Source organism: Carcharhinus amblyrhynchos, chromosome 1 (assembly GCF_965287045.1).
Source record: "Carcharhinus amblyrhynchos chromosome 1, sCarAmb.v2.hapA, whole genome shotgun sequence".
In the NCBI taxonomy this organism is placed as follows: domain Eukaryota; kingdom Metazoa; phylum Chordata; class Chondrichthyes; order Carcharhiniformes; family Carcharhinidae; genus Carcharhinus; species Carcharhinus amblyrhynchos.
Window position 1 is genome coordinate 28,849,433 of NC_137324.1, and position 23,517 is coordinate 28,872,949.

A 23,517-nucleotide genomic window follows, 5' to 3' on the forward strand; every position below is an offset into this window, starting at 1 on the left:
GAGCTTTTGGTGCACTGCTGCTTCATCAGGTGAGTGGAGGTAGATTCACAAACACAGCATATATAGACAAAGATGCAATTGTAAGTTAATTACAGATTGGAATATGAAGAATGATTGATTGGAATGTGAATCTTTATTGATACAAACTGTGTGGAGAGAGGGACAATCACAGTTAAGAAGTGTGAATTGATTCAAGCCAGGAAAGTTAGTAGGATTTTGCAGGCCCAGGGCAAATGGTGAAGGTTACAAGTAGTGTGACATGAACCCAAGATCCTGGAACCATTCTTCACATTCCAATCTAATTGTCTTTGCCTATATATGCTGTGTTTGTGAACCTACCACCACACTCAACTAAGGAAGGAGCAGCGCTCTGAGAACTTGTGATTCCAAATGGACCTGTAGGACTTTAACCTGGTGTTGTGAGACTTACTGTGTCCACAATAACACTGGTGATGCCATAATCAATGCATTACATTTTGTGTGTACAAGCTGAAGAGAAATAACCTGATGTATGCTAAAGTTAAGTGGTATCCAATTTCAAACAGAGCTATTCTATGCTGCAGAATAGGCTTGAGGTCTGACCTCTTTGGCTTGCTGGTAGTTAGTCAACCAGAGTTATTCAGCTGTATCAAGTCACAACAGAAAAGTTGAATAAGAATAAAACTGGATGGATCATCCAATATTAACCTAGATATGAGAAGGAACAAAGGCACACTTGGGCCAGTCAATCCAGTAATGTTGTTCTCAATTGGAGACCTATACCAAAATTGGGGAATGTGCCTACAGACTATTTAAGCAACAACATGACATAGCTACCAGTCACCAAATCATACCGTGCAGGCAATATCCCAGATTCATACATCACTATATGTTTTGAGGAGCTTTTCTCTCATTTTCTAAAGTTTAAGGAATGTAGCTCAATTTACTCAATGTCTCACCATAGGATAACTGTCTCATCCCAGGAACTGATTTAGTGAACGTGCACTGTACTGCCTCCAATACAAGTACTTTGTTCCTTAAATATAGAGATTACAAATTAACAATATTCCAGATATGGTCTTGAAGGCCTGTATAATTATAGCAAGACCTCTTTATTTTTGTGCTATGAAGGTGAGTAGTGTAGTTGGATACAGCTACAGCACAGGCATTTCCACAAAAATGGAAATTTGCCTAGGAGTATTCATAAAAGCAAAGCAAATCCAATCCAGCCAATTTCTATCCTATCAGTCCTTCTTTTAGTTACTCATTTGTGGGATGTGAGCATGGTTGGCTAGGCCAGCATTCAGTACATGCAAACTTACAAATTAGGAGCAGGAGTGGACCATTGAGTCCCTTGAGTCTATTCCACCATTCAATAAAAGCATAGCTGATCTGATTGAGGCCTCAATGCCAATTTCTTGCATATCCCCTAATACCCTTTGAGTCTGTTTTTAGTCAAGAATGTATTAATATTTGCCTTAAAAATATTAAATGACCCTGCTTATAGTGTTAGTGTTTATTAATAGGGGGTTTGAGTTGAAGATTCATGGGGTTATGCTGCAACTATACAGGACCTTGATGAGACCACACTTGGAATATTGTGTGCAGTTCTGGTTGCCTCACTATAAGAAGGATGTGGATGCATTGGAGAGAGTGCAGAGGAGATTTACCAGGATGCTTCCTGGTTTGGAGGGTAGGCCTTATAAGGAAAGGTTAAGGGAGCTGGGGCTTTTCTCTTTACAGCAGAGGAGGATGAGGGGTGACTTAGAGGTTTACAAGATGATGAGGGAGTAGAGTGGACATGCAGAGGCTATTTCCTTGGGTGGATGTAGCTGTTACTAGGAGGCATAACTATAAGGTTCATGGTGGGAGACATAGGAGGGATGTCCAAGATCAATTTTTTACTTAGTGGTTGAGTTGTGAAATGCACTGCCTACTGTGATAGGGGAGTCTGCCACTTTAGGAACTTTCAAGCAGTTATTGGATAGGCACATGGAACACACCAGAATGATAGGGAATGGGATAGCTTGATCTTGGGTTCGGACATAACTCGGCACAACATCGAGGGCTGAAGGGCCTGTACTGTTCTATGTTCTAAATGTTTACTACAGTGAGGTCATCTTCAGTAGGGACTTCCATGACAGACAAATGGCGATCAAGGCTCACATTTCACAAAATTGTTATAGGAAACTATTGTACCGAGGCAAAAATTGCATCATTGTTAGTCTTCAGAGGTAGCAAATGGGGAAATAAGTCTTTGAAAACAATACTGGGAAGGTTCTGTACAGATCATCCAACTAACTGGAGAACAATGCTGTCAACATATGTAATTGCTGTAAGTTTACTCCATTCTTTCCCAGTGGTGTGTCACCCTACCAAGCAGTGACTAAAGCTTATCCCAAGGCATGTTTCACTGTTGCAAGAAGCAATTGGAGACACACAGTTAGCCAGTATGACTGATCCTATCCAAGTGGCTGATTGAAGACTGAGAAATTTTAAAAAATCAGAAATAGTTTGATTGAAAGGTTGGGACTTTTGGATGTTATTGTCACAATGTTATGGGAAAATAAATGAATCACTTTTGTTTTTATTCATTTGCAGGCTGGTTAGGATTTATTGCCCATCCCTAGTGGCCTTCAGAAATTGGTGGTGAGCTGGCTTTTGAACTGCTACAGTCTTGAGGTGTAGGTACACATATCATGCTGTTAGGAAGGGAATGCCAAGCATTTGACCAAGTGAAGGGAAGGAAAAGTGATATATTTCCAAGTCAGGATGGTGAGTAGGAGGGCAACCTTCAAGTCACCATGGGTGGTGGCGTTGCCAAGAATCTGCTGCTCTTGTCCTACTAGATGGTAGTGGGTTGTGGTTTTGGAAGGTGTTGCCTAAGGAGCCTTGGTGAGCTCCTACAGTGCATCTCGTAGATGGTACATCACTGTTTGTTGGTGATGGAGGGAGTGAATGTTTGTGGAAAGAGTAGCAATCAAATGGGCTGTTTTGTCCTGGGTGGTGCCAAGCTGCTTGAGCATTGGAGCTACACTCATCCAGGCAATTAAAGGGTATTCCATGATGTTTCTGACTTGTGCCTTGTAGATGGTGGACAGGTTTTGGGAGGTCAGGGAGTAAGTTACTCACCACAGGATTCCTAGCCTTTGACCTGGTGTGGTAGCCATAGTATTTATATGGCTAGTCCAATTCAGTTTCCAGTCAATGGTAATCTCCACAATGTTAGTGCAGGATTCAGGATGGTAATGTCATTGAATGTTAAAGCATAACGATTAGATCCTCTCTTGTTGGAGATGATCATTGTCGGGTACTTGTATGGTGCAAATGTTACTCACCACTTGTCATCCCCAGGCTAGTTAATTCACAAAGATTGTGGAGAACACCGATGGGTCCAGTAAGGCTAAGAGAAATAAAACACGGAGAATGTACAAAACGCACTTCGGGCCATCATTTTTGTGATGGCCCGAAGTGCGTTTGCTTTAATACTTTGGTTAGGCCGCATTTGAAGTGGTGTGTACAATTCTAGTCGCTATACTACTGGAAAGAGTGCAGATGAAATTTACCAGGATGGTATCTGGTTTGGAGGGGAAGAATATAAAGAAAGGTTGAATAAATTTAGATTGTTTTTATTGGCGCTTCAGAGGATGAGGTGATGAGGTGGAACCTGATAGTTTACAAGATTATAACAGGCTTTGATAGAAGGGAGAGAGTGTCTTTTTCCCTACCCTACCAAGCAGTGACTAAAGCTGTATCCCAAGACATGTTTCACATGTCTCACTGTTGCAAGAAGCAATTGGAAACACATGGTTAGCCAATATGACTGATCCTATCCAAGTGGCTGATTGAAGACTGGGAAATTAAAAAAAAATCAAATAGTTTGATTGAAAGGTTGGGACTTTTGAATGTGAAGTTGATATTATTGTCACAATGTTATGGGAAAATGAAAAAAATCACTTTTTTTTTTACTCAGGGCAAAAGTTGAGACTGAAGTGGGAGGCGGGGGGAATTTTGAGAGATGTAAGGGGGTAAGGCTGGAATTGAACCCAGGTCCCTGGCACAGTGAGGCAGCAGTGCTAACCATTGTGCCACCATTCCACCCATCACTGTGTGACAACATAAAACATTGGAAACAAAAAGCACATCAGGCAGCATCTGGTGGAGAGAGAAACAATACTAACAGAAATCTCCACAGATATTGTCTGATGTGCTGCATCTTTCCAGCTGTTATTATTTCAGATTTCCAGTAATTAATGTTCTGCTTTTGTACCTCAAGCAGTTTCTGCAGTTTCCACTAAGTGTTAACGGAATGAAGGCACAAGTTATTACAGCAAAAATAGGTGATTAAATGTCACTGAGGCTGCCTAACACCAAGAACAAAAGTGACAAAACTGCTCATTTGAAGAAAGAGTTCTGAATATATTGATTACCCACTGCATTCCCACGTAAGTGAAGAACCAATGAAATAATTGACTCCAGTTACAATGTAATTTTATTGTGCTTGGTACTGTACGTCCCTTAAGCTTTGACAGTTCAACCAGCTGCCTAAACACATGAAAACCAATTATGGCTGTGCATTCTCTAAACTGCACATATTTTCCATAGAAAATCTAATTATTTTACATCTTACACTGTACGAGAGAGAGCACGCAAAAGAAAAAAAGTGAGAAACCTAGAATCTTTACAACTGTACAAAAAATAGAAAAATGTTGTTAAATCATGCTGCCTCTGCAACAAATACTTTACAAAACTCAATGTGACTTTGTGAAGGCACCAGATACCAGGAAATCTGGCTTTCCAATGCTCTCCAGTTCAAACCCCACTGTTAAAAGTGAACCAAATCTAAGCTGCTAAATGATCTCCCCACGGTATTTCAGAAATGACAGACCAACTCAAGGCTGCTGCTAAGTGGTCCTCCTTTCAGCCATAACTAAGGTCCACATGCTTTCCACAAATCAAAGTTTTCATGCTGGAGTTGTTGGTGTAGCTGGAGACTGGACCATCATTGAAAAAGACATTGACACGACAGGAGACAAAAAAAAACACATCAACTGCAGAAACTCACTTCTCTATTCATCGCATCCCACTCTCTGGTGGCCCTAAATTCTGTGTCACAATCTGTAATATAGGTGCCCCCTGCACATGTTTTAGAACGGTCTGTAAATACAATCATTGAAGCTCAGGTCAGTGGTAATCAGGATAACAACGTTGGATTTGGTCCACGAGTTCTTGGTCCTGGGGAACTCTCAGGACACATTTGTGATAGGCTTGTACTTCTTCAGTCTGGTCCATTGGCCTGTGGCATAGTTCATTTCAAAGACAGTATCTACCAGCATTGTGGTACTCCCTGTGCCATCTGCCTTTGGTAGAACCTCCGTATGTTCGCTCAGTTTGATTTGAATGATATCACCTTGCTCTGGACATGGGTTTTCTGGAGGAATAAAATAATAATCAGTTTTGCATTGTAAAGCATCACAAATATTAACACTAAGTGTCAGTCAGACTGCAGGCATTTACATAGGAAACATTATTCTGGTTGTATCACAGCTTGGTATGGCTCCTGTTCTGCTCAAGACTGCAAGAAACTACAAAGGGTGATGAACAAAGCCCAGTCCATCACACAGACCAGTCTCCCATCCATTGACTCTTTCAACACTTCCCACTGTCGGAGAAATAGCCAGCAAATCCATCAAGGACCTCACACGCACCAGACACACTCTTTTCCTCTTTCTTCCATCGGGAAAAAGATACAAAAGCCTGGAAGTCACGTACCAACTGACTCAAGAACAGCTTCTTCCCTGCTACCATCAGATGTTTGAATGGACCTACCTTGCATTAAGTTGATCTTTCTCTACATCCCAGCTATGACTGTAACATTACATTCTGCACCCTTTCATTTCCTTCTCTATGAACAGTATGCTTTGTCTGTATAGCACACAAGAAACAATACTTTTCACTGTATCCCAATACATATGACAATAATAAATCAAACCATGGTGTAAAATGTGAACCCAACACCGTACTGGTGGTGACGCGATTCTTTTGACATGATCGAACCAAAAACAAATTAAATTGATTACAATGCTCGAGCAACAGTTTTTTTATTACAGAATAATACTGCCATGTTCCCTCTCGGTACAGTCCAAACTCAACAGCTATTCTGCATTTTCCCTCTCCTCATGCACCTCTATACTTACTTGTTCTGTTCAGGTGTCAGCCTGACTTTTGTTACATTTCAGGGGTCCAGGTGAATTATTTTTCCAACAGAATAAGCCCAGAGGAGGATAAAGGCAAAATACTGCAGATGGAGAACACCTCAGCAGGTCTGACAGCCTCTGTGGAGTGAGCATAGAGCCAACACTTTGAGTCTGGATGACTCTTCATCACAGTTCTGATAAAACATCATTTGACTCAATATGTTGGCTCCATTCTCTCCCCTCAGATGCTGTCAGATCTGCTGAGCTTCTTCAGCATTTTTTGTTTTTGTCAGGGAGGGAAAGATTGATTGTCAGCTTGAGGACTTTAGACTGGAGTGGAACAAGGCTAATCAGCCATGAGTGGCTTATCTCAACAGGCTAAATAAGACCATAAGACATAGGAGCAGAATTAGGCCACTCGGCCCACCGAGTCTGCTCTGCCATTCAATCATGGCTGATTTTTTTCTCATCCCCATTCTCCTGCCTTTTCCCCATAACCCCTGATCCTCTTATTAATCAAGAACCTATCTCTGTCTTAAAGGCACTCAATGACCTGGTCTCCACAGCCTTCTGCAGCAAAGAGTTCCACAGGTTCACCATACCCTGGCTGAAGAAATTCCTCATCTCTATTTTAAAGGATCATCCCTTTAGCCGAAGGTTGTGCCGTCTGGTTCTAGTTTTTCTTACAAGTGGAAACATCCTCTCCACATCCTGTAAGCTTCAATAAGATCCCCCCTCATCTTTCTGAACTCTGAGTACTCAACCGTTCCTCATTTGACAAGCCCTTCATTCCAGGGATCATTCTTGTGAACCTCTTTTGGACCCTTTCCAAGGCTAGCACATCCTTCCTTAGATGTGGGGCCCAAAACTGCTCACGTACTCCAAATGGGGTCTGACCAGAGCCTTATACAGCCTTAGAAGTACATCCCTCCTCTTGTACTCTAGCCCTCGTGACATGAATGCTAACATTGGATTTGCCTTCCTAACTGCCGACTGAACCTGCAGGTTAAAACCTTAAGAGAATCTTGAACAATGACTCCCAAGTCCTTTTGTGTTTCTGATTTCCTAAGCATTTCCTCATTTAGAAAATAGTCTATGCCTCCATTTCTCCTTCCAAAGTGCATCACATTCTTCCACATTATATTCCATCTGCCACTTCTTTGCCCATTCTTCTAATCTGTCCAACTCCTTCTACAGCCCCCCTGCTTCCTCAATACTACCTGTCCCTCTACATATCTTTGTAACTTTAAGAACGTTAAGAGATCTTGTCTAGAACAGATCAACAGTGGCTAAGGTAAGGCTGGTCAAGCATGAGCAGCTTATCTCATCATCAGTGTTCTTAATTAATTTACAGACATTACCAAGGGCTACAGTGGCTAAGCTGTGCACAGGTTATTTTGGTACTTCAGTTTTAATTGCTCTCACCAGCAAATATTTAAAATCAAATGAATACCACATCTTCATGGGCTCTTGTTCGAATCCTTCCTGACCTGTTCATTCTTTAGTAGATAAAGGGAGAAGATTGGGAAGGAATAAAAACTATCTTCCGATTCTCTTCACTTTCCTCTAACCCCATCCCAACCCCTGCTGTGTATTCACAATACCCACCAACCTTCCCCTCTATGATCGTTTTTATTCATTCGTGGGAGATGGGTGTCACTGGCTCGCCAGCATTTATTGCCTATCCCTAGTTGCTTGAGAAGATGGTGCTGAGCTGCCTTCTTGAATTGCTGCTGTCCGTGTTCTATCGATTGATTCACGATACTGTTAGGGAGGGAATTCCAGGATTTTGACCTAGCGGCTGCGAATGAACGGTGATATATTTCCAAGTCAGGATGGTGAGTGGCTTGGAGGGGAACTTGCAGGTGACGATGTTCCCAGGTATCTGCTGCCTTGGTCCTTCTAGATGGAAGTGATTGTGGGTTTGGAAAGTGCTGTTTAAGGATGTTTGGTGAATTGCTGCAGTGCATCTTGTATATAGTACACACTGCTGCCACTGAGCATCAGTGGAGGAGGGAATGGATGTTTGTGAATGTGGTGCCAATCAAGCAGACTGCTTTGTCCTGAATAATCTGTGCTCTGCAAAGAACTCTATTTTATTCCCTACACATCCACCTCAACTCATTGAAGCTCACCAGGAAGAGTGTTCCTTTGGTGCCTTCACTTCCATGCTCATTTCTTTGGCCAGGAGTCTTATGGCCAAACAGCAGACCATTTCACTCACCTCTAGTATTCCCCCTGAACCTGGACCTCTTCCTCTTGCCTCCTACTTTTCTTGATCTTTTGAGAACTGCTGGAGAGATACTGGCCATCTTAATTTCTTAGCTCTCCTTACTCGCTCTAACCTGTCTCCCTCTGAACATGCTGAATTCCATTCTCAGATCTAACCGATCTGCCAGTTTGACCTCAAGCTTCCAGTTGCTTGTCATGTTAATTCACCATCTTGTTCTCCCACTCATTTCTGACCTCGGCCTGCTGCACCATTTCAGTGAAGCTGAAAGCAAGTCTGAGAAACAGCAACTAATTTCCAGTTAGCCAGTTTATAGTCTCCTCTATCACAGACTTCTCAACTCAACACTTGAGTTCAACAATTTCAGACTCTGAACTGTCCCCCTCTTTGTGTTTTCTTGCCATGTGCCACGTTTGAATCTCGTTTTTCACATTTTTGCAGCTCCTCAACTGGATTTTCTCTCCAGATAGTCCAGCACTCTTGATAGAAGGATGCCCTGATCTGCACCAACATGCGTGCATATGGGCATCCCACACACACATAAGCATCACTCCCCTCTCCCCACAATAGAGCTCCCCAGATAGCCTGTGTCTGGCACTGTTCCCACGGCATACTGACAGTCCTACCCTGCTGGTGCAAGAGGCCAATGCCAGGGCATGTCCCTCTCCCCTGGGGGGTTATACCTATTAATGTTTTTGAAAAGCAGTTGTAAACCTCACCAATGGGGAATTCTAAATGTGGAGATGATATGGTGGGGAAGCTTTCTAATCATATCAAAATGTATTGAAATGAAAGGGCGGGAACCTTGTTACATCACCGGCGATGGCAATGCTGTTAAGCATCTTGTTTTCTCACTTGCGGCCAATAAAAATTTGCATCCAATGTCTCTTTATGACATCCATTACCACTCCCTCTGCCTTTTGTTCCAAGACAGTTGCAGTGGGAGAGATGTTTTGGCTTAGTGACCATAATTCCATTAAGATTTTGGGCAGTCATGGATAAGGACAAGAGTGTCCCTCGAGTGAGTTTTTAAAAAGGCCAGTTGATTGAACTGCAGGACAGACATGTCCCCACAAAAATGAAGGATAGAAAGGGCAGAATTCAGGAACCATGGATGACAAGAGAAATTGTAAGCTTAGTCAAAAGGAAAAAGGAAGCATACGATAGGTCTAAGCATCTAAAAACTGACAAAACCCTTGACGAATATAGTGAAAGTAGGAATGAATTTAAACGTGGTATCAGGAGTGTAAAAAGGGGCCTTGAAATGTCTTTAGCAAACAGGGTCAAGGAGAATCCCAAGGCTTTTAATGTATATGTTAGGAGCAAGAGGGTAGCATTAGAAAGAGTAGGCCCACTCAAGGACAATGGAGGGAAGTTATGTGTGGAGCCACAGGAAATGGCAGAATTCCTTAATGAGTACTTTATATCAGTATTCACGAAGGAGAGGGACATGGCAGATGTTGAGGTCAGGGGTAGGTGTGTGAACACTCTATAGAAGATTAATATATCAAAGGGGGAAGTGTTTAATATTCTAAACTTGCATTAAATTAGACATGTCCCCGGTGCTGGATGGGATCTATCCCAGGTTACTGTGGGAGGCAAGGGAAGAAATAACTGGGGCCTTAACAGATATCTTCGCATCCTCTTTTGATCACAGGCGAGATTCCAGAGAACTGGAGAATAGCCAACATTGTTCCCCTATTTCAGAAAGGAACCAGGGATAATTCAGCAAATTATAGGCCGGTGAGTCTGACATTGTGGTGGGGAAGCTTTTGGAGAAGACACTGAAGGACAGAATATATGTACATTGAGGACAATTGACTAGTTAGTGACAGGCAGAGTGGTTTTGTACAGGGAATGTCATGTCTCACCAACTTGATTGAATTTTTTGAAGAGGTGACAAAGAAAATTGATGAGGGAAGGGTTTTGGATGTAGTTTATATGGACTTTAATAAGGCATTTTATAAAGTCCCACATGGCAGACTGGTACAAAAACTAAAATCACATGAGATTCAGGATGGGCTGGTTAAATGGATACAGAACTGGCTTGGTTATGGAACTTTTTACTTGGTTATGGAAGACAGTAGCAATGGAAAGATGTTCTTCAGAATGGAGATCTGTAGTTGGTGGTGTTCTGCAGGAATCAGTGCTGGGGCCTCTGTTGTTTGTAGTATATATAAATTATCTGGAGGAAAATGTGGGTGGTCGAATTAGTAAGTTTGCAGATGACACGAAGATTGGTGGAGATACTGACAGTATCGAGGACTGTTTGAGGATACAACAGGATATCGATAGATTGGAAATGTGGACACAGAAATGGCAGATAGAATTTAATCCAGACAAATGCGAGGTGATGCATTTTGGAGGATCAAATTTAGATACAAATTACACTGTAATCCTTAGGAACATTAACAGAGGGATCTAGACATGCAGGTCCATAGTTCTCTAAAAGTGGCAACACAAGTGACCAAGGTGATTAAAAAGACATATAGCGTGCTTGCCTTCATCAGCCAGGGCATTGAGAAATCATGTTGGTTAGGCCACATTTGAGGTATTGCACTGTCACCATACTACTGGAAGGACGTGGAGGCTTTGGACAGAGTGCAGAGAAGGTTCACCAGGATGTTGCCTGGTCTCGAGGGTGCTGGCTATAAGGAGAGATTAAATAAACTAGGATTGTTTTCACTGGAAAGATAGAGGCTGAGGGCAGACCTGATAGGAGGCTACAAAATTATGAGAGGCATAGACAGGGTGGCTAGTCAGAGGTTTGTTTTCCATTACAAGGGGCACTGGTTCAAGGTGAGGGGGGGGAAAAGCTTAAGGGAGATGTGTGGGGGAGGTTTTTCCACACAAAGTGCTGGATGCCTGGAATGCGCTGCCAGAGGAAATGGTAGAAGTAGGCACATTAGCAACATTTAAGAGGTACCTGGTTGGTTGGATGAATAGGGAGGGAACAGTGTGATACAGACTGCATAAAGACAGAAGGATTTTTTTTAAGTTAGGGCATAGGTTTGGATGGCCAAAGGGCATGTTCCTGTGCTGTACTTTTCTTTGTTAACGTGTCTCTCTCCACAGATGCTGCCAGGCCTGCTGAGTGCTTCTTATTTCAGATTTTGCAGTATTTTGTCTTTCCTGAAGAAAAGAAGCCTGGTTCAGGCTTATTAACCCATATTGCAGCTGGAGTCAACCCTTTGTGCCAGATGTGATCAGGAAGGAGTGAAAAGTTACAACATACCTCTTGACCCGGCCATAAATCCAAGTATGAGGGCTTTCTCTGGCCGGGTAACCTTGTTGGCAGTCTTGAACATTTCTTGGGCTGCATACATTTGGTCTCTCTGTAATATGCGAATAAAAACAAAGAGTTGGTGAAAATAACTGAAAGGAACTAAAGCACAAGTCAACAAAATAACTAGCAATACGAAACAAAAACAAAAACAAACAAGATTATCCTTCTATCTTTGGGCGAGACAGTGGCACAGTAGTTAGCACCTCTTCGCACAGGACCAGATTCAACCCTGATTCAATTCTGGCCTTGGGTCACTGTGTGAGGAGTCTGCACGAGTTTCCTCTGGGTGCTCTGGTTTCCTCCCACAGTCCAAAGATGTGCGGGATAGCTTGACAGGCCAAGGTAAATTGCCCCTTAGCGTCAGGGGGATTAGCATGGTAAATATATGGGATTATGGGGATAAGGCCTGGGTGGGATTGTGTTTGGTGCAAATTCGATTGGCCTCCTTCTGCACTGTAGGGATTCTCTGATTTCTACAATTCTATCATCCTGGGACTCACATGATGTGATAATGGAGTTGCTGACTAATCATAGTAAATCAATCCCTACTAATTAACCTCGAACAGACCCAGACATGGTGAGGAAATCCAAGGTGGAGGGAAAATTGGGGAACCATAAATCCAAAATATCAATTTGTTCCATGTTTAGTTCATTCAATACCTTCAAATGAACTTTCTACTTACTGTGAGTGAAAGACTCTTGCGAGGCTGCTGCTGTTGTTGCAGTGGCTGCGCCTGCTGCTGTTGTGTCTGTTGTTGTTGCTGGGTCTGCTGTTGAGGCTGGGTCTGCTGTTGTGTAGCTGTTGTTGGTGTTGTTGTAGTGACAGATGCAGTACCTGGGGCAGTGGTGGTTGAGGTAGATGATGTGGTTGAGCTGCTGTTATAAATTGGGGGTCTTTGCTTGAACTGGCCAGGTAGACTGGAGGTAGGCGCTGTTGACTCTTCAGGCAGTCTATTTGTCTGTAAAGCCTCCCGGACTGATCCAACCGTATTGGCTGTACAATCATCACAGTGGAAAGAGACGGAGAAAAGAAACTTTAGATATAACACAAAGCTGCCATCTCCTAATAATCTCATACTTATGTGCTACTAGCACTTCCAATTAAACCATTTTTTTATATTCTAATCTAAGTTATAGAATGAATGGGATCCAACTACTAGACTAATGTAAGCTGCAGATTAAATATTTTATTTAAAAGCATTTACCTCCACTTTCCTCCTCACTATTTTATCTCTTGGAGCTACAGGCTCTAGCATTCAATTTTACAATAAAACAGGCCACTTGGCGCATGCTGGTGCTTATAGTCCACACAATCTTCCCTTTCACCTTACTTTGTCTCATGCCATCAACGTATCTTATTATTTCCTCCCTCACATAATTAGTTACCGTCCTCTGAAAATGCAGTTAGCCTTCATCACTCCACGTGAATCCACATTTTCAGCAATCTCGGGATAAAGAGATTCCCTCCGAATTCCTTACTGGATTTATCAGTTACTATTTCACCTTCATGACCATTAGTTATGAAAATTTCCTCTCCAAGTCCAGCCCATTGAATCCCTTCTTCCACTGTTGTTTGTTGACCCTTAAATCTTTTCCACACCCTGAAGGGAGGTTCCTGACAGAATTTCACAGCAAGATAACTAGAATTAACTACTCAGTGGTATAGAGATGGAACCTGCATTCTCCAATTGCCAGGACTCTCATATTAAACTTAATGCAGCAAATCCAAAGGATGATCCAGGTACAACTCTACAAATATTTGAACAAGACCATCAATTCTTTATTCGTGAGATTTCTTTTCCATTATCTGGACAGCAAAACTAATACAACAATAAGATGGACACAGGAAGCATAAAGACTAACAACATTGGAGACATGGTTGTTCTCAAAATAAAATGCAACAAAAGGACATGCCCTATTTTGCAAATTTGCTGTAATTTACCAGTTCATGTACTGTAACAGGGCATGAACATTAATTCTCAGGATGTAGGCATTGCTGGCAAGGTCAGCATTTATTGCCAGTCCCTGGCTGTGATAAATACAACTGCTCCAGGCTACTTCAAAGGGCAGTTGAAAGTCAATGTTGTTGGGGACTGTACATACAGCCCAGTCGAGGCAAGGACACGGGTGAATCAGTCAGGGTTTTAACAACAAATCTGACAACTTCATAGCCACTGTTGCCATTTTTTTCTTTTAAAACAATGACAAATTCCAAGCATGTTTAAAACTGGAGTCACTTTCACAAACTATTATGAATCACTTTGAATGCACCATCTGGGTTATTAATCGAGACCTCCAGATTGATAGCTCAATAACATGGCTGTGTCTGAATAGTTCTTTAAAATCAGCCTGTACGACAGCTGCTGTTTTCAGTACAGTGAGATATTTTATAATCCACAAAACATGCAGAGCAAAGAACTTCAGAAAATTAACCACATATGGGAAAAATTCCATCCATTTTGCATTACCAGTAAAACTAGACAAGCCTGTGAATGAATGGCTTCAAATACAGCCTGCTGCCACAATCAGCCCACTGTGCTTCCTGTGCTATTTGTGAAACAAGTCAGATTCATCCTGATGAACCCCTCTTGATAAAATAATCAAATCAAAGGTCACCATTTCCTTGGTATTTACCTTGTGGTGTTTCAGAGCTGGGAATGTAGGAAGATGATGGCACCATACTCGGTGTAGCAGGCAAGTAACTAGTAGATGGTAGTGCATTATCATTATTCAAAGCACCAAGTTTCTGAATGGAACACAAGGGAATATGTGAGAAAGGCAACACCAATCACTGCGTACAAGCATTTCTGAATGAATGACAGATCAAGAATTATGTGACAGCACGCGAGCAGTTTTCAAGGTCATATCTGCTGAAATTAAATAGCAAGACTGGTCACCAAGGATCCTTCCAACCCTTTAACTTTGTCCTCTTTGTAATTCAGCAATTAACTAGATTCTGTGTAAATTATATAGTGCAAGGATTACCAATCTAGCAGTGCCATAATACCTCACAAGCTATCCAATATATAGAGCTCCACTCATATTTTACCCCCCCCGCCCCCCAATAAACAAAACTGTTTAAACCCTCACACTTACTTCTAAAATAACAAAAATTCAGAAGCGATTTCTAAGGTTAAAAGGAGTAAAGATTTCCTCATGGCTGAAGTTTGCTAAGCAATTCTGGTTAGCCTTAAGACACTATGAACTCATACCCTTAAATCAAATTGTCAGTTGAATAAAATAAATCACTAACCTGTCATTTGAACTAAATACATCACAAGAATGAGCTTTGAACTCCGCTGTGAGACCAATTTACCTGTGTAGAGACCAGTCCAACAGCATAATCTGGTGTGACACTATCAACCACTGTTTCCTCTTTGGCAGGTTTTTCTGCAACTTCGGCATCTATATTTAAAAATAGTCAGTGAGCATTTTGAATTTTTATCGACGTGGAACAATTTATTTCTCAAGGGGCAAAAACAATTGACAACTTATGAAATGATGTATACTTAGTATACTGCAATTAGGCAAGCGTGAACGTTACGCACTGTTGAAAAGGAAGTTATCCATGCACATTGTGGCATGGTGGCACAGAGGCAGCAAGATTGGCACAATGGTTAGCACTGCTGCCTCACAGCACTAGGGACCAAGGTTCAATTCCAACCTTGGGTCACTGTCTATATGGGTTTGCACATTCTCCCCATCTGCGTGGGTTTCCTCCAGGTGCTCCGGTTTCCTCCCACTCTCCAAAGATGTATGAGTTAGGTGGATTGGCCATGCTAAGTTGCCCTTGGTGTCTAGCTAGCCTAAATACATGGCGTTATGGGGATAGGGCCTGGGTGGGATCATGGTCAGTGCAGACTTAATGGACCAAGTGGCTTCTTTCTGGACTGTATGATTCTACTTAATTCTATCAGCAGAATATCATTGACTGATATCTGAGAAGCAGAGTGATTATTCCCGAGTACCACTTGTTGTGCATTCTCCTAAATTACATGAGATTTTTACAGGGTGGGAGGAGGAATATGGAGTTGGTTTTCGTTCATCATGATGCACATGTGACAATGAACAGAAATGTCTTTTGTAAGAATGTACATTAACATTATCCATATATGACAATGCACCTTGCTTGCCGGATTGGCGCATGATGAATGACAAGTTTTCAGTCCTTCTGAACATTGATGCTTTGTGAAGCTAGCCAAGGTGAGGGAAGGTCATTTATCCATGACTTAAGGAGCATGTTGCTTTGGTCACTGTTCATAGTCTAAATTGACTGGAAAGCTTAAGTGGACCATTTAACCATGCTAACTGAATGACTGGGAGAGATTAGCAGCTCCGGAGTGTAAATCTAATGACTGATTTATTTTCTAATGTATTGTAGTTTAGACTTAATCTGCATGTAATGTGGAGATCGAGGGCAGAATCGAGGTAGAAGTATTTTGAGCAAATCACTTTGTTGTAGTCATGCTGGAATGACTGGTGATACTTAGTTCTGAATTACAAACTCAATAGTTAAGAATCACACTGTATGATGAGTACTTATGTTGAATTGTGCAACATAGACCTATTATAGACAAAAATCCAATTCCACTGTATAAAGAAACAAAGCAAAATAGAACAGGAAAGCAGTCCAACATCTTTCACTTCGGCACTTGGATATAGCATAAGCAGATGCAGAGTGGAACAACCCTTTTACTGTATGTTACAATGATTATGAATACAAATACAATTTCAAAAGGTTCTCATGGCACAAAGGTTGGAGGTGTTGTAGATAGTTTGGAAGGATGTCAGAAGTTGCAGTGTGACATAGATAGGATGCAAGACTGGGCGGAAAAGTGGCAGATGGACTTCAACCTGGATAAGTGTGTGGTGGTTCATTTTGGCAGGTCAAATGGGAAGAAAGAATATAATACTAAGGGTAAGACTCTTAGCAGTGTAGAAGATCAGAAGGATCTTGGGGTCCGGGTTCATAGGACTCTCAAATCGGCTTTGCAGGTAGAGGATGTGGTTAAGAAGGCATATGGTGTACTGGCCTTCGAGGAATTGAGTTTAGGAGTCGGGAGATAACGCTGCAGCTGTATAAGACCCTGCTCAGTTCTGGTTGCCTCATTACAGGAAGGATGTGGAAGCCACTGAAAGGGTGCAGAGGAGATTTACAAGGATGTTGCCTGGATTGGGTGGCATGCCTTAAGGTAGGTTGAGAGAGCTCAGTCTTTTCTCCTTGGAGAGATGAAGTATGAGAGGTGACCTGACAGAGGTGTATAAGATGTTGAGAGGTATTGATCAGGTGGATTCTCAGAGGCTTTTTCCCAGGGCTGAAATGGCTGCCATAAGAGGACACAGATGTAGGATGCTGGGGAGTAGGTACAGAGGAGATGTCAGGGATAAGTTTTTCACTCAGAGGGTGGTGGGTGTGTGGAACTGGCTGCTGGCGGTGGTGGTGGAGGCAGATTCGATAGGGTCTTTTAAAAGACTTCTGGATGAGTATATGGGACTTAGTAGGATTGAGGGTCATAGGTAAGCGTAGTAGGTAGAGATATGATCAGTGCAACTTGTGGGCCGAAGGGCCTGTTTGTGCTGTAGTTTTTCTACGTTCTATGAATGTTTCATTTTCAAAGCTAGCTTTTCTAAACGTGAGATTTGTTAGTTCAGTGTAAATTTGTCAAAAACATGAGTCAGCGCAAGTAAAGAGCTTGGCTGAAAGAGGTTTGTCCATGCTGCCACTTTTTTTTAAACCCCTAAGCTAATCCCAATTGTCCATATTTGGCCTAAATCCCTCTATACACATCTCACTCATGTAACAGTCTAAACGGTTTTCATAGAGTCATCATAGAAACCCTACAGTACAGAAAGAGGCCATTCAGCCAATTGAGTCTGCACCAACCACAATCCTACCCAGGCCCTACCCCCATATCCCTTCATATTTTACCCACTAATCCCTCTAACCTACGCATCTCAGGACACTAAGGGGCAATTTAGCATGGCCAATCAACCTAGCCCACACATCTTTGGACTGTGGGAGGAAACCGAAGCACCTGGAGGAAACCCACGCAGACACGAGGAGAATGTGTAGACTGCACACAGACAGTGACCCAAGCTGGGAATCAAATCCAGGTCCCTGTGCTACCCTTTTAAAAGAGGAAATTGAACCCATCTCTACTACTACTTCTGGCAGCTTGTTCCAGACACTCACCATTCTGTGTGTGGAAAAAATTGCCCTTCTGGATACCTTATCTCTTTCTTCTCACTTAAACCTATGCCCTCTAGTTTTAGACTCCCTTATTTTTGGGAAAAGATGTTCAGTATCTAGCTGATCTGTGTCCCTCGTTATTTTATAGACCTCTATATGGTCACCTCTCAGCCTTCTATGCTCCAGTGAAAAAAGTCTCAGTCCATCCAGCCTCCTTATAACTCAAGTTATCAAGTCCCAGTTGCATCCTAGTAAATCTTTTCTGCACCCTTTCTAGTTTAATAATATCCTTTGTATAATAGGGTGACCAGAATCCTACAGTATTCCAAATGTGGCCATACCAACGTCTTGTACAACTTCAACAGGATGTCCAATCTCCTATATTCAATGTTCTGACCAATGAAACCGAGCATGCAGAATGCTTCACCACTCTGTCCACCTGTGACTCTCCACTTTTAAGGATTAGTGATCCTGTACCCCTAGATCTTTGTTCTGTAACTCTCCCCAACACCCTACCATTAACTGATTAAATCCTGCTCTGGTTCTATCTACTAAAATGCATCATCTCGCATTTGTCTAAATTAAACTCCATCTGCTATTTGTCAGCCTACTGGCCCAAACTAATTTCAGGTAGGAACTGTACAGACTGCAGGGGAGAGTTTGAATTCAATTTTAATCCAGAGACGGAAGAATGCTTTGCTACGCCATTACTTCACTACCAAAGTTACAAATTTTAAATGTGCTATCCTCCTACCTCATATTTATCTAGTGCCTTATATCATATGTCACATGCAAGGAATTTGGAATGTGCTTAAATGCTTACACCAAGTATATCAGATGTAAAATTTGGTAGGGGAAACTGGAAAGACATTATCAGTTTTGGAAGATTTATGCCAACCTATCATTGATTTCAGCTGCAGCATCCAGTTACAGAATTAGCAAATTAAATAGTGTGCTTTGACAAAGGGATCCCAGATAAATTCCAATAGAAGGGAAGTCCTTACACCAAGGAGCATAACATTTTTTGAAAATTAAGGCTACCAACGTTTCCAAATGTTCTAACCAGAATTCAGATATGGCACAATTAATGACAATTCAAGTTTCAGAAAGTCATGCAGAATGATTATATGGCTATATAACATTTCCTCTTTCCGTTGTGGATTTAAATGATGTGATTATAAAAGACCCTCAACTTCACGAGGGGTGGGGTTGAAGGGTGGGAAAGAAAGACACTCACACAACTGAAGTTGGAAGATGACTGAGGTAAGGTGTGAAAGCATGGCAGACGAGGCCAATTATAAGGTGTTTGAAAGACATGAGACATTGTAGGGCAAAAGGGGCTTAGGAATAGAGTTCCAGATTCTGAAGGTTCTGCTACTGGCATGGGAGTAATCAGAGTCAGAATAGAAGAGGATGGAAATTAATATGTGGTTCTAAAAGCAAATTGCAGAGGTGAGGTGATAACTAATACAAAATCATGGAATGATTTGCAATCCTCAGCGAGGATTATATCATCAATCCATATGGGGACAAGAAGCAGCTGATGACGAGTAGCAATTACAGCAAGAAGAATGTGAATAATAGGCCTGATGTGGTGCTTGAAGCGTGGCTTAAGGTTAAATTGATACTAAGGACACATCATCTTGTATTTTTTAAATCATTAGAAATGCTACTTTTGCATGAAATCATTTTCTTTATTTGTTCATGGGATGAAGGTAAGTCAACTACACTGCTGTGTCTGGAGTCACATTTAATCCAGGCCAGGTAAGGCGAACAGATTTCGTTCCCTAAAGGACATCAGTGAACCAGATAGGTTTTTAATACAATCAATAATTATTTCATGCTTATTAGACTTTTAATTTAATAGGGAAAGTGGAACTGATCCACTTCAGATCAGCCATGATCTTATTGAATGGTGGGGTAGGCTCAAAGGGCTAGATGGCCTACTCCTGCTCCTATTTCTTATGTTCTTAATTCCAGATTTGCCACGGAGGGATTTGAATCCAGGTCCTCAGAGCATTACCCAGGGTCCTTGGATTACTAGTCCAACAACAATACCACGATGCCACTGTCTCCTTGTGAAACAAAATTAATTTTTTTAAAAAGCCAACGTGTGCTAGGATAGGTTAACAGGGTTTTTTTATCATTTATTCATCACCATCATTTGCAGCCTCTGCATGACCTGGTTGGCAGGCACTTAATGGCATACCCCAGACATCTGGGTAAGACTGAAACAGTAAAGGAAGAGCAATGACAATGAAAACTGGAAAGCAAACTTTGCTTCCCACTCGAGTCTCTCTCACAATCTCGCCACAACATAGCACTTTGCAGCAAAGTCAGATTATACAAACCTAATGTCCTCCTTCTCCTTTTTGCTTCCCGGCCAGCACCTACCATATCCAGCTCTGATATGTCCAGCAACTAGAACAGAAGAGGATAATATTAATATTGCAGCTAGGTTTCAGAATCTAGCTCTGACAGCTCATCCCAAAACATACACTATTTCTGAACGATCTTTTCATGAGTGCAGAAAATCATTTTTTACATTGTTCAAGTGATAGAACTACTCACATTTGTTAGCAAGCAGTAAACTCAACCAGCAAGTAACAAATGAGAAGTATCTCTCTTTTACCCACATCTGAATTTATGCATGGTTGCAATTCAACACATTAGTGAGCTAGTATGTGTTCACTAGCTGAATGATTGCAATTTGTACATTAAGTTTTTCTAAAAATGGAAAATGCAATTTATAATAGCCACGACACTTTTTATAGTGTGACTTCCTCAAACATACAGGCAGACTAACGTACATTAAATTGGCACGAATATGCTTAGAGGTTTCAAATGAATGTTGAACTTTATAGTAAAGACACTAAAAGCAAAATTTTATCCACATTTTTAAATTACAAAATGTTTTGTCATATTTGGAAACCTGGTAGGGGGACAATGGTAGGGGTGAGTGTGGGGGTGGTTACATGTGCTTAAGCACATTGATATTAAAAAAACTGTTTTTTTAATGATGATGACAAAGCTCTAATAGTTTAAGTCATTTTAACAGCAAAAGAACAAAAACAGTCCCCAAACATGATATTGTGATTTTTGAAATGAAAACTTGTAAGCATGGCAACATCATTTGCTGAAAATTAATTCTTCCAGAGGAAAAAAAACCATTACACAGAATGGTCCACACACACTGATTGGTGCTGAATAAAGTCATGTCAGCATCACATTTCAAAACCTCAAACCCATTAATCGAGACTCCCACTGTTAAAACAAACTCTGCAACTGACTAAACTCACCTTTACACCCCTCTCTTTGCGTAGAGGCGTCCGAACAGCCATTGGCGTTCTGTTTGTTGATGGACTGAACACACTAGGCGTAGTGGGGCTCCGGAAGGGAGTTTGCTTTGGAATCCCTTTGAGGGGAGCTGCATAGCCAAATAGTTGTTATAAATACATGAAGCCATAAGTTCATCTTTAGAAAAGAAAATAGTCTTTTTAGCTTAACTATGAAGTGCAAAGCAAAGCAAATTTTCCAAAGGTGAAATTTGCAAACAATTACTCAACACAAATTGGCATCAAATTATTACTTTTTTTATCTATGACTCTGTCAAGTTGGATTACTGTATTGAAGATAACTGAACTATATTCCAGTAATTATTAGTACATACTAGTGGTATCGAGTTTCTTAACCAAACCTCTCCCTTTGGCTAGAAAAGGCACTCCAGAGGTCTTTTTGAGCTGCTGAGCAGTTTCTGTTGCTGAAAAACAGTAAAATAGATTTATTAGAAATAATCTCTTGAAGGAGGTTAAGCAGAGAAAGAGAGCAACTGAAAATTCCCCGAAAACATAATCTAATCTCAAAAAACATCTGAGACTAGTTATCTCTTAAATATCTTAATGCATCAACAAACTGAAATTGATAATTTGACAAAAAATGCAAAAATACTTTCTGTAAACAGTGAAAACAAGAAGCGACTCTGTCCCTTAACGTGAATGGTACATTATGTTGGTTCCAAGTCATTAAAGCAGCATTTTCCATGCTGCTCTTTTTTAAGAATAGGACATAATGTTTTCCCCTGATTTTATTCACATTTCTTCCTTTCCTGATGATGCCAAATGTTATTCGGATACACTACAGTCGGCACAATCAGCTCCCCAGCACTGAGTCCAACTGATCAATCTCCTTTTTGCTTATTTACTCTTGGGGACATGGGTGATACTGGTTGAGCAACATGCAGACTTGTGACAGCACAGAAGGAGGCCTTTCAGCCCTTTGCGTCCATTTGTTGCTCATCTGCACTTGCCCTGAAGATGAAGGTCCACTCCACATTTCAGCGGCACGGTAGTACAGTGGTTAGCACTGGTGCATCACAGAGCCAGGGACCCGGTTCAATTCCTGGCTTGGGTGACTGTCTGTGTCACGTCCACATGTTCTCCTGTGTCTGCATGGATTTCCTCTGGGTGCTCCAGTTTCCTTCCACAGTCTGAAAACACATGCTGGTTAGGGGTATTGGCCATGCTAAATTCCCCCTCAACGTACCCGAACAGGCGCCGGAGTGTGGCGACTTGGGGATTTTCAAAGTAACTTCTTTGCAGTGTTAATGTTAGCCTACTTGGGTCATGAATAAATAAACTTTAATCTTAAGAACAGTTTAGGATTGGAATAGTATAGATTAAGGCAGCTCCCTTTTCCTGGAGGACAGTGAACTATTTGGGTTTTTACAAAACATTAGCAGCTTTTCATGGTCATTGTTTGTTGGTGTTATCCTACAAATGACCAGATTTGTTGAATTCAATTTCACAATCAACCCTTGCAGGTCTGAAATACAAAAATGTGTCCACTATGAGCTTTAGACAGTGCAACCTGGTAGATATCACACCAAAACATCATCTTCCTCATCCCACATCTTCAGAAACCTATTTCCACCATAAGTTATGCATAAGTTATGAAAACGTTCCCTAACTAATTTTACCCCACCACAGCAAAGAAGTGAAAATAAATCTTGAATGGTTTGGTTTACACAACTTCATTCTATGCTGGGCAGTGCATGTAGACACAAGGTCATTAGAAAAGCATAGTTCATTTTCCAACCCACGATTCTACCATCTAGAAGGACAAGAGCAGCAGATACCTGGGAACAGCACCGCCTGGAGATTCCACTCCAAGTCAGTCACCAGCTGACTTGAAAATATAATCACCATTTCTTTCCTGCCACTGGGTCAAAATTCTGGAATTACCTCTCTAATAGTACTGTTAATATTCCTACACTATATGGGCTACAGCAGTTCAAGAAGGCAGCTCGCCACTACCTTCTGAAGGGCAATTAGGGATGAGAAATAAATGCTCGCCTAGCCAACAGCACGCACATCCCAGGAATGAAAACAAAAACCTGAACAAAATATTCTCTCAAACTTGGCCAGAACGTTGTGTTCACGCCAGTGTGATCTTACTATCCCACTGCAGTGATTGGAGGCTTGGCTAGATGCCAAATTCTCCAACCTTGCTGCAGTAGGTGCGTGGTGTGAATGGCTAGTAGGGTCACACCCATTGTCTTTAACTTCATTTTATTTTACTATAATAACAGTTTTTGTTTTATTTTTGTTCTGTTACTCCCATTTATTTGATGGGTTTT

At 41.5% G+C, this 23,517-nt stretch overlaps 1 protein-coding gene across 1 annotated transcript in view; it reads right to left on the minus strand.

Moving 5' to 3' along the window:
* Window positions 1–4,459: 4,459 nt before the first annotated feature.
* The window catches only part of nelfa (negative elongation factor complex member A), a 59,856-nt gene continuing 40,798 nt past the window's right edge, over window positions 4,460–23,517 (minus strand). The window contains exons 4-11 of the mRNA XM_080197412.1: window positions 21,553–21,642; window positions 21,182–21,309; window positions 20,234–20,303; window positions 15,009–15,097; window positions 14,327–14,438; window positions 12,376–12,686; window positions 11,642–11,741; window positions 4,460–5,410 (exon numbers count right to left, since the gene is read on the minus strand). Coding sequence (XP_080053538.1) covers window positions 5,226–5,410; window positions 11,642–11,741; window positions 12,376–12,686; window positions 14,327–14,438; window positions 15,009–15,097; window positions 20,234–20,303; window positions 21,182–21,309; window positions 21,553–21,642 — 1,085 coding nt within the window. The 3' untranslated portion in view covers window positions 4,460–5,225. The remainder of the gene's footprint in view (window positions 5,411–11,641; window positions 11,742–12,375; window positions 12,687–14,326; window positions 14,439–15,008; window positions 15,098–20,233; window positions 20,304–21,181; window positions 21,310–21,552; window positions 21,643–23,517) is intronic.